General features: G+C 38.8%; 4 protein-coding genes across 5 annotated transcripts in view; all 4 read left to right on the plus strand.

The window, feature by feature from the left end:
* The window catches only part of LOC103510446 (rho GTPase-activating protein conundrum), a 42,865-nt gene extending 42,551 nt beyond the window's left edge, over positions 1-314 (plus strand). The window contains exon 13 of the mRNA XM_008475106.3: positions 135-314. Within this exon, the coding sequence (XP_008473328.1) occupies positions 135-314 (180 nt within the window). The remainder of the gene's footprint in view (positions 1-134) is intronic.
* Positions 315-864: 550 nt separating this feature from the next.
* Positions 865-8,916, plus strand: LOC103510447 (acyl-coenzyme A thioesterase 9, mitochondrial-like). Of its 2 annotated transcripts, none has more exons than XM_026824491.1 (11): positions 865-1,071; positions 1,578-1,733; positions 1,908-1,972; positions 2,274-2,528; positions 2,796-2,911; positions 3,118-3,340; positions 3,677-3,879; positions 6,064-6,149; positions 6,461-6,548; positions 6,880-7,030; positions 7,768-8,916. In XM_026824491.1, the coding sequence occupies exons 2-11, from the start codon at positions 1,651-1,653 to the stop codon at positions 7,830-7,832; spliced, it is 1,335 nt and encodes a 444-aa protein (XP_026680292.1). In that variant the 5' UTR covers positions 865-1,071; positions 1,578-1,650; the 3' UTR covers positions 7,833-8,916. The 2 variants fall into 2 exon arrangements, with proteins under 2 accessions (XP_026680292.1, XP_008473329.1); XM_008475107.2 differs by lacking the exon at positions 865-1,071 and adding an exon at positions 1,185-1,234.
* A 2,163-nt stretch (positions 8,917-11,079) lies between these two features.
* Positions 11,080-14,470, plus strand: LOC103510456 (triple functional domain protein-like). Its single transcript, XM_008475118.1, has 4 exons — positions 11,080-11,107; positions 13,028-13,214; positions 13,663-13,823; positions 14,373-14,470. The coding sequence occupies exons 1-4, from the start codon at positions 11,080-11,082 to the stop codon at positions 14,408-14,410; spliced, it is 414 nt and encodes a 137-aa protein (XP_008473340.1). The 3' UTR covers positions 14,411-14,470.
* A 1,414-nt stretch (positions 14,471-15,884) lies between these two features.
* LOC113467954 (acyl-coenzyme A thioesterase 9, mitochondrial-like) lies at positions 15,885-16,698 on the plus strand (the record flags this gene model as incomplete). The annotated part of the gene is made up of 3 exons (XM_026824486.1): positions 15,885-16,063; positions 16,335-16,450; positions 16,648-16,698. Coding segments are annotated over exons 1-3 (294 nt in total), but the record flags the coding sequence as incomplete, so codon positions are not given.
* Positions 16,699-16,704: the final 6 nt, after the last annotated feature.

Below are 16,704 nucleotides of genomic sequence, written 5' to 3' on the forward strand. Positions count from 1 at the left end.
ATCTCCATTCCTTTACGTCCCTATGTAACCTTCATTTCTTTTCGTCTCCCATTTAAGCTCCATTTCTTTTCGTCCCCCATTTAACCTCCATTTCTTTCCGTCCCCATTTAACCTCCATTTGATTTCACTTCCAGATGAAGAAGCTATGGGCCCGAGGCTGTAGGGAGCCTGTAGTTTCCATTTCTCGCAAGATACACAACGAGGTGGACTACCAAGATGGCGTTATACGAGTGAGCGCTAGACAATTCCATGTGGATATGTTTCCTTTGGGTATAGCTGAGACTACCACTGCAGGAGATGTTATACTCAGGTAATTATCATACAAGTGTAAAGTCTGGTACTCATGTTACGGTTTTATACGATCAGTACAAGATATCACCAAAGTATGGAAAAGTATCTTACAAGTGTAATAGCCAATGGAAAAGCAGAATTTTGAATCTGGACGAATGAATTATATCGTAATATGGAATTGTAAATACTTTTCCATACTTTGGTGATATAGGGCACGGATCTTAAGAAAAATCATACTTATTGTTCACTCTACAATAATTATAGTTACGATGAGACTACCACTGCAGGAGATGTTATACTCAGGTAATTATCATACAAGTGTAAAGTCTGGTACTCATGTTACGTTTTTATACGATCAGTACAAAATATCATCCAAGTATGGAAAAGTATCTTACAAGTGTAATAGCCAATGGAAAAGCAGAATTTTGAATCTGGACGAATTATATCGTAATATGGAATTGTACATAAATACTTTTCCATACTTTGGTGATATAGGGCACGGATCTTAAGAAAAATCATACTTATTGTTCACTCTACAATAATTAACCAAGGAAATTCAGAATCTGATTATCACTAATCACTGCTAATCAGTTGTGGTTGAGTCAGTTTATCAGTTCAGGTTTGAGTGATTAGAAATTAAGATTGTTTCTAACCCGTGACTAGAATGGTCAAGGTCTCGTCAGGTGGACAGGTGTTTGGACATTGCAAAAGTGTCCTAGACATTCAATAATGTTGCTGGTCCATTATCAAGTGTGAATCAGTGAGATGTCAATTTGTCAGGTAAGAAACATAATTCAAACTCAAGTCTATATGATTAGGAGAACAAAAAGAAAGTAGAAAATAGTTACAGGTCCTAAAGCAAGCCCAACTCACTCTGTGACTTCTTAAAAAGCCTTCCCTGGTCCATTATCAAGTGTGAATCAGTGAGATGTCACTTTGTCAGGTAAGAAACATAATTCAAACTCAAGTCTGTATGATTAGGAGAACAAAAAGAAAGTAGAAAATAGTTACAGGTCCTAAAGCAAGCCCAACTCACTCTGTGACTTCTTAAAAAGCCTTCAAGAGCACAAGACTTCTAAATACCAAATATCTAGTCTTACTGAAAAGAATAGATTTTTTTTTTTTTTTTTCCCTGCAATTCACCCACTCTAGGTACACATCTGACAATGTTCAACATTACAATCTATTAACTTCTTTGTTTTCAGATCAGTCCCTGCAATTCACCCACTCTAGGTACACATCTGACAATGTTCAACATTACAATCTATTAACTTCTTTGTTTTCAGATCAGTTCCATACCAATAACTTCCCAAGGATCCAATTAAGTACATAGCTTAGAAGTTGTCAAAAAATACAAGCATGTCGTTCATAAGTTGCAAATTTGTGGCAAGATCTCTCCAACAAACTGGACTGAATCATTCCAGAAGATCTTTCAAGCTATGGTAAGTTTGTGTTTTTGTGCCGATTGATAGAACCCAGATGACACACAAGTTACCTATATTTCAAGAACCCAGATTCAAGAGAATTTTTACAGACAAGATAGCCAAAGTCTTCTAGTATTATTATTTAAAAAAAAAGTATTTTATTTTTATTTTCTATTATGTTCTATGTTCCAGCTTATCAAGAATGAGCAGTACCCAGGCTGTTGCTGACAATGAACCCTTGCCTACAATACATGAAAGTAAGTTGTATTGTAGGTTAATTCCTTGTCTAGGTATACCACCAAGTCATATTTTACACCCAGAAATCAAATTCCTTACTTTATCACACTCTCAAGTTTAAGCGAAGAATAGAATGTCCCTGCTCTTCTGCCAGAATGAGACTGAAAGAAAGTCACTTTATCCACTGAATGAAGACTTGGAAATAGGTTCAAAAATGTATTTAAAACATAGGTACCTACCTAGGTTCACTAGTAGATTAGATTTTAGATTTTTACATTTCCTATTTTACTATAAGAAGTTACTTCCTCTCTTCTCTTCCAGTAAGGAGCCGTATTGTGAAGATCATGGGTGCCAGTGTATGCTACGACCCAAAGAACATTCAACTAGTCAAGCGGGATCATCTGCTCAAATATTTACCCAAGAGTCAGGATGAGCTCCCTGTCCGCTCAATGCAGGATAGTTTTGAGGCGGCTATTATTCCGCTGGCTAATGATTTGGATCTGCGAGACAAGATGGTGACAGTTCAAGGGTTTGTACGCCTGGGTCGGTTCATGGAGATTATGGATTTGTTTGCTGGTGAGTTGGAGTGGATTAATTTTAAATCAGTATTTCCTCCACATGCTCTGCATTCTGCAAAATTAACTCTCCATTTTACTGTGCCTCTAAATTCAATGGAGACATAGGATAAGTAGGTATATTTTGGAACTACTGGGTGTAACAAAATAACATCCCCAGAGTTTATGAATGATGGGTCCCAGATTTTTTGCTCCCTTTTTCATAGCTGGACCATGTCATAATAAAAATTAATGAAATTATTTAACCATGACTTTTCTCTTTTTCCAGTTTATATATCACTGAAGCATCTCAAAATACCCAACCTACCTGAGGATCTACCCACGCCATATGTCATAGTAACAGTACTAGTGGATGATGTCACCTTTACATCTTACAAAGCTAAGGTATGTACTTAGGTGCCCACAGTGAAAATATTATTTGCTTAACTCAAACAATGGCTAGCCTTGAGGGAGAGAGGGAGAGAGATAGATGTAAAAAGGTCTCGAAATTTAAAACTTTAAAAGTCATACCTACTCGTACATGGGTAGATGGTTTAAAAAACTCTCTAAAGAAACCTCTATCCAGGTGCCTTTATCTTCTCTTTCCACAGCCAGACAAAGATATTCGTATCTCCGGACAGACTACATTCGTAGGCAAAACTTCTCTCGAGATCTCCGTCTGGTTGGAACAGCTAAGTGATGGCGCTTGGGAGAGGATAACCAAAGCTGTATTTGTAATGGTAGCACGTAACTCGAATAATACTGCCAGTGCGTTTGTTAATAAGATAGAGCCAGGAGATGAACGAGAGAAACAGATCTTTAACTCAGGTTTAGGTAAGTTTGCGGGCCATGTAGTCTGTATTTTCACCATCGCGTCGTGTCACCTAAGGTGAGGTAATGCAAAGTATGTATAGCCCACCCTCTTTGGCTGAGTGGTTAAGAGCACTGACTCTGAGTTCGAATCCTGGTCAGTACAAAAATTTTCTGATCAAACTTTTCCGTTCGTGGATAGGCATGTTCGAAAAAGAAATTTTAGAATCTACCTTGAAGTAATGCAAAATAAAAAGAAAAGGCGAGGTAGAAGGATAAGACATATATCATGTAGGGAAATAGATATTTTGAAATTTTAAACCACCACTTGAATTTTTCTCTCGCACTGATTCCCCTCAGAGCGTACCACCGTGAGGAAAAAAGAATCCAGTGAGTCCCTCCTAGTCCATCCTCCCTCAGTAGCCGAACAACAAATGATCCACAAAGTATTTCTCGACACCATAGACAAGAGCAATCCCCTACTAGGCAGACGCATATTACCACCACATCATGTGTGGATGGAGGGCACTAAACAACATTCTGTCATCCATCTTCACCCCGAGGTAAGAAATAAATACCTAAAAAATATTCATTGCGTTAAGCGTACTAATAATACCTACCTAAAAAAAATAAATAATAATATTCATTGTGTTGAACATACTTAAATGCTTGTTGGAAATGCTCTCCACACCTCGATGACTTGACTTGGAATAGAACCAAGAACCTCCAGATCCGAAGTCCACAGCGCTAACCCTCCACTAATATTCTTCTTCTTGTGGTCCCACTCCTATCGGAGGTTGGAAATCATAATGTCTCTTGTGACCCGTTGCCCATCCACGACTTCCTTCTTCTGCCTCTGCTCCTTTCCCCCTCTATCTTCCCTTTCAAAACCAGTTGTAGCAGTTCATATTTTGCCCTACGGAGAATGTGGCCCAGGTATTCCAGCTTCCTTTTTTTTTTTTTTTTTTTTTTTTTTTCCCGCCTTTTTTTTTTTTTTAGTACTAGTGGATGATGTCACCTTTACATCTTACAAAGCTAAGGTATGTACTTAGGTGCCCACAGTGAAAATATTATTTGCTTAACTCAAACAATGGCTAGCCTTGAGGGAGAGAGGGAGAGAGATAGATGTAAAAAGGTCTCGAAATTTAAAACTTTAAAAGTCATACCTACTCGTACATGGGTAGATGGTTTAAAAAACTCTCTAAAGAAACCTCTATCCAGGTGCCTTTATCTTCTCTTTCCACAGCCAGACAAAGATATTCGTATCTCCGGACAGACTACATTCGTAGGCAAAACTTCTCTCGAGATCTCCGTCTGGTTGGAACAGCTAAGTGATGGCGCTTGGGAGAGGATAACCAAAGCTGTATTTGTAATGGTAGCACGTAACTCGAATAATACTGCCAGTGCGTTTGTTAATAAGATAGAGCCAGGAGATGAACGAGAGAAACAGATCTTTAACTCAGGTTTAGGTAAGTTTGCGGGCCATGTAGTCTGTATTTTCACCGTCGCGTCATGTCACCTAAGGTGAGGTAATGTGAAGTATGTATAGCCCACCCTCTTTGGCTGAGTGGTTAAGAGCACTGACTCTGAGTTCGAATCCTGGCCAGTACAAAAATTTTCTGAACAAACTTTTCCGTTTGCGGATAGGCATGTTCGTAAAAGAAATTTTAGAATCTACCTTGAAGTAATGCAAAATAAAAAGGAAAGAAAAGGCGAGGTAGACGGATAAGACATATATTATGTAGGGAAATAGATATTTTGAAATTATAAACCATCACTTCAATTTTTCTCTCGCACTGATTCCCCTCAGAGCGTACCACCGTGAGGAAAAAAGAATCCAGTGAGTCCCTCCTAGTCCATCCTCCCTCAGTAGCCGAACAACAAATGATCCACAAAGTATTTCTCGACACCATAGACAAGAGCAATCCCCTACTAGGCAGACGCATATTACCACCACATCATGTGTGGATGGAGGGCACTAAACAACATTCTGTCATCCATCTTCATCCCGAGGTAAGAAATAAATACCTAAAAAAATATTCATTGTGTTAAGCATACAATGCTTGTTGGAAATGCTCTCCACACCTCAATAATTTTTATGACTTGGAATTGAACCAAGAACCTCCAGAACCAAAGTCTACAGCGCTAACGCTCCACTATTCTTCTTCTTGAGGTCCCATTCCTATCGGAGGTTGGAAGTCATAATGGCAACTTCCTTTTTGTCTCTTGCGATCCGGATCTTGGTTAGAACACTCGTACCATTCTCTCAAGTTGCTCATCCACGACTTCCTTCTTCTGCCTCTATTCCTTTGCTCCTCTATCTTCCCTTCCAAAACAGTTGTAGCATATTTTGTCCCACGGATAATGTGGCCCAGATATTCCAGCTTCCTTTTCCTAATACGTTTTTTTTTTTTTTTTTTTTTTTTTTTTTTTTTTTTTTTTTGTTTTTAATATGGAAATCATAATGTCTCTTGTGACCCGTTGCCCATCCACGACTTCCTTCTTCTGCCTCTGCTCCTTTCCCCCTCTATCTTCCCTTTCAAAACCAGTTGTAGCAGTTCATATTTTGCCCTACGGAGAATGTGGCCCAGGTATTCCAGCTTCCTTTTTTTTTTTTTTTTTTTTTTTTTGCCGGCATTTTTCGTTTTTTTTTTTTTTTAGATAGTGATATATATCGTCATTGTCTATTAGTTATTGAGTAATAAACACTATTAGCTTGGACTAACTTTTTTTTACCTTGGTTTCAGGAAAGAAATCTGCACAACAAAATATTCGGTGGATTTCTCATGAGGCAGGCATTGGAACTTGCGTGGCTATGTGCTTACATGCATAGGTAAGACAATATTATTTCGACATCCAAAATAGACGTCAAGATTTCCGTTGTCCCAGAAATAATGATAGAGGAGTGGTTTTTTTTTTTTTTTTTTTTTTAATTGCCTCAGGAGTAGAATTTTGGGCTTATAATTTGGCAGGGTTGGGGTTCGAGTGCCAAGAGCGACATGTAATTCAATAGTGTCATTTCGAGGTGAATTTTTATTATTTTTAAAAGCTTTGCTGATACATATAAGTCTGATTCGATTTCATTTAGGTAAATTTTGGTATTTCTTCTAACCACAATATCTGCTTTCTATTGTAATATTTCAGCAAGCAGAAACCGAAGCTGTGGCATATCAATGATGTGAGCTTCAAACAACCAGTTGAAGTGGGATCATTACTCCGTATGTCATCAGAGGTGAGTGATAGTAGTTTTGCATTTGGTTTCAACATTTGTAAGTACCTACATGATGGCACTCTGAAACTCGTCTGATTTTCGATCCAATTTTCAACATGAGTTTCAGAAAAAATAGAGAAATCTAGAGAAGTCGTAGTTTTCGCTGGTGTTCAGAATTTGCCTGTCTAGTAGAGTGAACTGTGGACGTCAATTGAAGCACCTTCTTCAATCAGACTCGTAAAAAAAAGGTATTCCCTGGAAAGGAAGGAATAGGGAAAAAAGGTTTGTATTCCTCCTTTTTTTTTATTTTCCCAAGTTTTACTAGTCAAACTATTTTCCTCTGTTGTCCCAGGTGGTGTACACAGAGAAAACATTCATGCAGGTCTGTGTCAATGCGGACGTCTATCATCCTCCTACCAAAACTACCACAGAGACAAATAGCTTCCATTATACCCTGGAGTCTTTGGAAGATGTGGAGAAAGTCATACCCCGCTCCTATCATGGTAAGTACGAGTCAATATAAATCATAAATTCATATAATAATCTGTTTGTGAAACTGAAAACCTCTCCACAATTTTTGAACCCCATATCTCAATCCCAGATCCGAAAAATCTTCGACTCTGCTGGGAATTGAACCCGGTGACCCACTCGGCTACGCTGGTTACCTGAGTAACTACTAGTAGTGTAATGAACTGTAGAACACACTCAGAATAGGGATTGCCACGGATCAAACTTAGTAGTTAAACCGATTTCTCATTGGTTGAATCTATTTATCCGAAGTTTAAATATCACCTCATCAGCTTGCTAAATCTTTATGTTTACCTTTAACGAAGTGGTCTTGGCTATGAATAGTTAGAGTGCAAATTTACAAAGAGCCTTCATGCTACAGGACAATAGGACCCTGATCTGCTAGGTAGAGCGTTATAAATTTATAATTAAGCACATAGAAAGTATCTATTTGTTTATTAAGCACATTTAATGAACTCCCCATCCGTGGCACAAGCTCCGGCTTTCACGGATGGGTATACCATTTGTTAACAATTTATTTGATGAGAGAGTTGTTCTGAAAAACCAATAAATGGAAACTTATAAAATAAAAATAGTAAAATTATTAGCCTGCAGTTACGTTCAGGTTAAATGCCCCAGTTTCCCGTGGATCACTTAGGTTAAGCAACGTGATGCGTGGTTATTATTCCAAAATTCTCAATCACCTTTTTTTTTTCTTCGGCTTTTTTTGCAGAAGCCATGATGTATATTGACGGAAAGCGAAGATATGATCGAGCGATGAGACTTATCAATGAGTGACAGTAAATAACAAAATGGCGGACATGGTAGCATTTATGATCCGTCTTTTTGTGTTCAATAGGTATTACCTACCTAGGTTGTTTCTTCTTCAAATTCCTATACTTTCTCATGTTTCGATCAAGTATTGTTTGTTTATTCTTTTCTGAACTCCGAATTAGTTCCTTTTCGTTTATTTTTGTGTTCGTTGTACTATTTTTCATTATACTTTTCTCTTTACGTTTAGAAATTCACGTTTATTTTACTAGAATTTATTATTACATTTATTTGGACAGACTAGTAGACTCTAGAGTCTAGACTGTCATCTGTGTTCCTATGCACTTGCTTTTGCTTCTTTGGGGCACTTAAGTATATATAAGTAAAAAGAAAGTAAAAAAAAGAAAAAATCATCAAAAAGTTCATACATGCTTTAATTTCATTCGTTCATACCTGCCTCGGTGGTGTAGTGGTCAAGACGCTCGCCTGGTAATCAGGAGGGCGTGGGTTCGATCCCAGCCGAGGGATGGAATTTTATCCTCATTTATTTGAGAATTTGACCACATAATAATGGAGCTCTAAGGGTTAGGTGGTAGAGAACGCTTAAGGCGTTAACCTCGCCTAGTGGTTGCCTTCCACTCTAGAGTATTATTATTATTGGGTATTTTAAGTTCAAGTTCAAAGAGGTTGACTGAAGAGTCATCAATAGTTCCTCCAATAGCATCTGATGTATTATATTTTAATTGTTTTACATATTCATTTCAGCCATTGTGATGAGATGACATTTCTAGCCAAGTTCGAACAATATGTAATTTTAATTTTAGCTACAAGCATTGACTCTTTTAGTTTAGTTTAGCAGTATCTTATATTGCTCATATTTATTAATTTATTGTTTCTTGCCTAGATATTGTGTAGGTTATTTTTTAACCACCAAGTTTATTTTATTGACGGGTTAAATGAACTCCTACTCATTTTTGGTACTTACATAATATTCTAATAGGGTGCTTTGCATTTAAAAAAGATAGGACTTTATTGTTACCTCTAGCAACTATTTTTGTTTTAAGTATTACATTTTATTGACACAATAGTATTTGTTGTTTCGTAATCTAAACTGTCCCCTTGTTTTATTCCAATGTAGATAATAATTATGAAACCGACCTCAGTGGTGTAGTGGTTAGCGCGGTGGACTTCGGATCTGGAGGTTTGTGGTTCAAGTCCAAGTCAAGTCAAAATTTAGCGTAGTGTATTAAGCGGGGAACAACACAATTAAAATTCCTTTTTAATTATGATGTGATCGTTTGATACGGATTTAACATCAATGTATACTTGTGAACGTTTATAGTGTCAAGGGTTTTACCCTACAATAGGCGAGAGGTTAACCTTGTCCAGCCTAAGTGGGGCTGGGGAAAACCTAATGTGATAATGATAGCAAATGAAGTTTTTCCAAGTTTTCAAGAATTACCTATAACACGGTAATTAATTAGGTAGATATATCTAACCTTTATTAACATCAGGACACAAGTTTCTTCTCTCATTTCTCCCCTCAATACTTGCGTTATGGGTTGGACTCCCACCCGCGAACTTTATCCATAAGGTTCGTTCTCGGAGCAGTTGGCTTTCTCCTATCCTGTTGTCCGTCTTTCTCCGATTCCCGCACGATAAAACCTCCATTATTACTTACTTACTGCCGTGGCATCTCAGACCGAAGTTGATCCATTCCCTCGACAAGCTTCCTCTGCCAAATGGCCCTGTCTTCCCAATATGCCTCCCGTAGACCCGTGGTTTGCATGACCTCGTTGACAGTTACAGTTCCCTCTATTAAATCTCTAAAAAAAAGTTTTGATCAATTCCAGGATTTTCATGCCAATTTTTTTTCAGCCAATCTCCCTCCCCAAGAATCACACGTAATACACTTTCACTGCGAAATAATGAGTCACACACATACATACTTATCTACCTACACACGTAGGTACTTATCTACCTACTTGGGTACTGACATTTTCCGCTAGGTTCAAAATGTCATGTCCGCACTCCAATGAGGTCATACTATGGTCACTATCGCAATACTACGTACATTGATTATTGAGAATATTGCATGTGTGTGTGTATGTGCGTAACCAATGCAGTTAGAATGACATGCAGTGTGATGACAATAAACTATCGTCATAGTCATTGACAGCCTCTTTAGTGCTACCGTTAATGAGATCCGAGATCTGAGGAACAGGGAAAGGTGGTCCTCATTTGATAATTCCAGGAAGCGGAAAAAAAACATTTTCCTCGCTAGGAAGGAAGGCCTTTTCAAGATTAAGTGCATTTTTTTTCCAAGATGCTGCCAAAAAACAGCAATTATACAGGGAAAATTAGCAAGGAATCCAATAATTTTCCTAAACCCTCAATGCCTACCAGGCCTACCACCCATTTCCTCTTACCTATACATCCCCAAACAAACCTTTTTTCCAGGCGTTCTTTTAAATGCAATTGCAACTTCATCTTTTCTTTTCTCGTGAGATAAATATATACAAACTAGAAAGTATTACCTCCACGTTTATCTTAGAAGGGTCGGAAACATACAGCAATCCTTAAGGGAGAGCCTGTCAGGATGTATGAAAACGTTACGTTAGACTAGATTAGAGAAGGAGAAAGAAGAAGAGAGGAAGAGTGAAATAAATTGACAGTAGAAAGTGCAACAAAATCACTTGAAAGCGGAGGGAAATAAACGAGAAATTGAGGCATGATTGAAATCGACAAGCCCAGATTGAATATCAACTTGTCTTGTCAAAAACACAAGTAGCAGGTCGGTAGATTTCAATGCCAATTTCCAGAGGAATTTATCTACTTATGAAGGTTACTGGAAAATGGTAAAAAGAGTCTCCTAAAAGATAAAATGGTTTTTTAAGACCCACTACACTCAGAAATACATTTCTGCAGTTACGTGGTCGGTCTTACTTTATTTTATTCTAAGTATGTTTAATACTAATTTGCATTGTTCCTTTAAAAGCTTGGATATAAGGTAGCTAAATCTAAATGCTAGGAGTGGTGGTTGTACAGAGCTAAGGTTGAGATTAGGGATGACTCTGCAATCTCTGCATACACAGAAGAACAACTTCTCGGTACATGAAAATCATTAATATTCAAACCTTATTTTGTCCAACTCGTCACCAGTCATGAATACCTCTTCTACGAAAGGACTCAAGAAGCTCATGTTAGGGACATATAGGACATGGGTTTCATCTGCCTACACTTGTATTAATGCTTAGGATCACGTCAATGTATCATGCGGCACGGCACGCTACAGGCCACATGTTATACATATTAGTAACCTATGTCCTGTACAGCATTACACTCTGTCCCCTTTAGCTTGAGAGTTTTTGTGACGAGGTCCAAACAGTAAAGCTGTGTTCACACATAGTCGACCCCGTCGATCGACGAGGTGAATTTATGTTGTCAAGGCAGTGTACGGTTTCAGTCGACGTCGATCGACGAAGTCGACTAGGTGTGGACACAGCTTAAGAACCTGCAAACCAAACAAATTGTGTTATATACCATTGTAACTAAATGTCATCGAGGGGAGATTGTACTAAAAAAAAATCTTCTGGCGTTATCAATTTTTCCGTAAACTTACATTCGAATCGAACCTGTATAATTGGAAATCCAAGGCTCCGGCAATTTTTTCCCATTTATCCAGACTTCCCAATTACAAATGAAGGGGCCACGATGTTGTCCTGTTTATCCAGGTTTCCCAATTAGACAGGCTTGACTGTATTATAGTCAGACGTCACTGACTTTACCTAATATAACTGAATAACTGATAAGTGACGGGGGTTTTACCCTTCATTCGGTGATAAGATAGCCCCTCCTCACCCAGCCTAAGTGAGGTCGGGAAAAGCCTGAGCAATAGGCGATTGCTTAGACTTAGATGATAACCCATCCGAATACCAACCTCGAGCAACGTTGCTTTTCATGACTCGATAATTCTCAAGCTAAAACGGACAGACTATATATTATTGTATCCTATAATACTCTTGTGAGTGACATTACACGCACTCTTGGTCTCCCTGGACTTAACATAATAATATACCTACATAGGTGCAATATAATGATACCTATACCTACATAGTAGACACATAACACAATATAATAGGTACATAAGTGCAACAGCATTAGAACAATACCTACATCAGAGCTGAACATTAGGTAAATAAGAGACTTTTCACAGTGGTAAAAAAAGGTCAGAAAAAAAGGGAAATTCTTTGTAAGGAAAACCCGTTAAAAAGCCCTGGATTCGATTTTGTTCAGTAGTTTTGGTCTAATGCAATAATAGTAAATTGGGCTACGTTTAGACCAGGGTTGTCCAACCTTAGGGCACCCGAGGGCCGCAAGAGACCAAGGTAGAGAGTTGGCGGGCCGCAAAAACAAGAGAGGGGGGGGGTGAAAAAAATTAAAATTAGCAGAAACACAAACCCATTTGTGAAGAGAGTTTGATAGAGGGAACTGTAACTGCTATGGTCTTATCGTCCCGAAATCGAAGAGAGATAGGAGAAAGCTAGCCGTTCTGAGAACGAGCACGCCCAACTTTTAGTTCTAATCTGACAATCTACCAAGACCTCTCCTGTACCCCTCTATTACAAGTCAAGTTCAACCTATAGCAAGACCCTTTGCTCGAAGAAAATTCGCCAAAATCGGGCATCCCTTACAGTCCTGTGCTCTTCTCCCCCTAGCTAACGTTACAATATTAATAATAAAGTGGTTTCAAATGCTAGAAATTGAATATGAGGTCATTTTTCTAATAAATAAATCATTTTAACCTAAATCAAGACCCTTTGCTCGAAGAAAATTCCCCGAAATCGGGCATCTCTTACAGTCCTGTGCCCTTCTAGCTAACGTTACAATATTAATAATAAAGTGGTTTCAAATGCTAGAAATTGAATATGAGGTCATTTTTCTAATAAATAAATCATTTTTTTTAAAGAGGTTTGACAGAGGGAACTGTAACTGCTATGGTCTTATCGTTCCGAAATCGAAGAGAGAAGAAAGACAGGATAGGAGAAAGCCAGCCGTTCCGAGAACGAACATTATCCCATCAGGGTAAAATCCGCCCCGGGCGGGAATCGAACCCGCGGTAAATAAATGAAAAATATAATGATAAGGCTGTTTTCCTCAAAAAGTCCAAACACAATTTTCGTCTTCAAACCCCTTTAATTTCATTCCCTTTCACTCCGCAGGTCACATAATCACCGAGCTCGTGGAAACAGAGCGGGACTATGTACGAGACTTGGCGCTGGTAGTGGAAGGGTATCTAGGCGAGATGCGAGATCCCAACAGTACCATCCCAATGCCTGAAGATCTCAGCTGTGGCAAGCACAAGATGGTGTTTGGCAATATAGAAGCCATCTATGAATGGCATAGAGAGTGAGTCTTTGATTCTATTATTAGAATAGCTACCAGTTCGATTAACTTGTTCTTGATTCACAGGGTTTTAACGTTTGGTTATTCAAAGAAAAATCTTGCTCTCTTTTTTAATGTGGGTCAGGAAAAGGCACCCGATTGTCCAGATGGAGTGTTTCACCGCCGTTTTTATTTCTGTGTCGTAGCATCCCCGTTCCGTAATCCGTAGTACCTATGCCTCTCATCAGATGGGCGATATGAGACACAATACTTCCCATTTAGGTGATGGGTCAACACGAGAACACCAGAAAGTAACCTGTTTAAAAATTGGCCATCGAAATAGTGCAATTTTCTTTGACGATGGTTTGATCGAAACCGGCACCTTCCACATGGCAAGCAACCTCGTTACCACTGGGCGTGCCTTCAAATCTTGATTCAACTAACTCATCTCTCTCTCCTTTTCTCCCCGCAGTATTTTCCTGAAAGCCCTAGAGAGGTGCATAGAACATCCTGAAGAGATTGGTCCCCTGTTCAAACGATATGAGAGAAAGCTATCCATGTATGTGGTGTACTGTCAGAACAAACCCGTATCTGAACACATTGTATCCGAACACATTGACAACTATTTCGAGGTAAGAAAGAACACCGAAACGGGTGGGTCAGTACTCAATAAGTTTCGCTACTTCTACGGAATTCTATCCCGAGAAACGATGCGGTGGGTCGAAGCTAACTCAATAAGTTTGATACAGAGCTTACGAGAGATTCATACGAGGATCAGATCTATGCCGAGAGAGATATAAAATTTGAATAGAGTATCTGTAGCAGTTTGTTAAGGTGATATGAGTAGAGCTGCTATAATACTTGTAACTGCTGAGGTTACTGTATTATAGACCGAACAGGCGAAGAAGAGAAGGAACGAGCACCAGGATAGGAGACAGCCAGCCGTTCCTAGAACGAACTTTATCTGTTTACGCGATAAAATCCACCCCAGGGGTGGGAATGAACCTTCGACCGCAGCGCTTACAAGCTACCCTCCAGACTAACTAGGCTCTCATTCGAACATTTTTGTAGTCGAAATACGATTATTATTATTTTAATTTATTTTTTTTTTTTTGTAGAGTTTAAAAAAATTTGGAATTCTTTACGTTAATTAAACACACTTTTTCTCCCATTTTCGCAGGAATATTCGGATCAAGCTTCGGCCACAAAGCTACAGCTGAACCGATCTCCTCATCAAACCAGTTCAACGGATCACCAAATACAACCTCCTACTGGATGTCCTATATGTCCAACACTTATAAACACTGAGCTAAGATCAGTAGGGAACTAGAATCATTGAAACAAGCAGTGAATGTGATGCATGAGGTGCCTAAGAATGCGGATGATATGATGGATGTAGCCAGACTGAAGGGATTTGATGTAAGTAAACACTTTAATCTAAGTGTCCAACACTTATAAACACTGAGCTAAGATCAGTAGGGAACTAGAATCATTGAAACAAGCAGTGAATGTGATGCATGAGGTGCCTAAGAATGCGGATGATATGATGGATGTAGCCAGACTGAAGGGATTTGATGTAAGTAAACACTTTAATCTAAGTGTCCAACACTTATAAACACTGAGCTAAGATCAGTAGGGAACTAGAATCATTGAAACAAGCAGTGAATGTGATGCATGAGGTGCCTAAGAATGCGGATGATATGATGGATGTAGCCAGACTGAAGGGATTTGATGTAAGTAAACACTTTAATCTAAGTGTCCAACACTTATAAACACTGAGCTAAGATCAGTAGGGAACTAGAATCATTGAAACAAGCAGTGAATGTGATGCATGAGGTGCCTAAGAATGCGGATGATATGATGGATGTAGCCAGACTGAAGGGATTTGATGTAAGTAAAGACTTTAATCTAACTGTCCAACACTTATAAACACTGAGCTAAGATCAGTAGGGAACTAGAATCATTGAAACAAGCAGTGAATGTGATGCATGAGGTGCCTAAGAATGCGGATGATATGATGGATGTAGCCAGACTGAAGGGATTTGATGTAAGTAAACACTTTAATCTAAATGTCCAACACTTATAAACACTGAGCTAAGATCAGTAGGGAACTAGAATCATTGAAACAAGCAGTGAATGTGATGCATGAGGTGCCTAAGAATGCCGATGATATGATGGATGTAGCCAGACTGAAGGGATTTGATGTAAGTAAACACTTTAATCTAAGTGTCCAACACTTATAAACACTGAGCCAAGATCAGTAGGGAACTAGAATCGCTGAAACAAGCAGTGAATGTGATGCATGAGGTGCCTAAGAATGCGGATGATATGATGGATGTAGCCAGACTGAAGGGATTTGATGTAAGTAAACACTTTATTCTAAGTGTCCAACACTTATAAACACTGAGCTAAGATCAGTAGGGAACTAGAATCACTGAAACAAGCAGTGAATGTGATGCATGAGGTTTACTGAAAGCTCAGATATATGAAGTATCTACATCTCATTCTCATACTTGGAATACAATCGCTAAGAGGCATGCTCAAGAAAAACATTTGAAGTATAACACTGCTGCGGAAGATTTGAGGGCGTCCTTCACACTTCAGGCTCTTGAGAGCAATGTGCTATCGTCAGGATCTAGAGACATAGGATTCCCGTGATGTGAGAATTAACGTTTCTTGTAGACTACAGCGGGATCATCTGCTCAAATATTTACCCAAGAGTCAGGATGAGCTCCCTGTCCGCTCAATGCAGGATAGTTTTGAGGCAGCTATTATTCCACTGGCTAATGATTTGGATCTGCGAGACAAGATGGTGACAGTTCAAGGGTTTGTACGCTTGGGTCGGTTCATGGAGATTATGGATTTGTTTGCTGGTGAGTTTGGGGGTGAATTAATTTTAAATCAGTATATCCTCCACATGCTCGCATTCTGCAAAATTAACTCTCCATTTTACTCTGCCTCTAAATTCAATGGAGACATAGGATAAGTAGGTATGTTTTGGAACTACTGAGTGTAACAAAATAAAGTGCTCCCCAGAGTTTATGGATGATGGGTCCAAGATTTTTTGCTCCCTTTTTCATAGCTGGACCATGTCATAATAAAAATTAATGAAATTATTTAACCATGACTTTTCTCTTTTTCCAGTTTATATATCACTGAAGCATCTCAAAATACCCAACCTACCTGAGGATCTACCCACGCCATATGTCATAGTAACAGTACTAGTGGATGATGTCACCTTTACATCTTACAAAGCTAAGGTACCTATGTAGGTGCCTACAGTGAAAATATTATTTGCTTAACTCAAACAATGGCTAGCCTTGAGGGAGAGAGAGAGAGATATGCAAAAAGGTCTCGAAATTTAAAACTTAAAAGTCATACCTACCTACTCGTACATGGGTAGATGGTTTAAAAAACTCTCTAAAGATCCAGGTGTCTTTATCTTCTCTTTCCACAGCCAGACAAAGATATTCGTATCTCCGGACAGACTACATTCGTAGGCAAAACTTCTCTC

This window comes from Diaphorina citri, unplaced genomic scaffold, assembly GCF_000475195.1.
Source record: "Diaphorina citri unplaced genomic scaffold, Diaci psyllid genome assembly version 1.1 scaffold600, whole genome shotgun sequence".
Taxonomy (NCBI): domain Eukaryota; kingdom Metazoa; phylum Arthropoda; class Insecta; order Hemiptera; family Psyllidae; genus Diaphorina; species Diaphorina citri.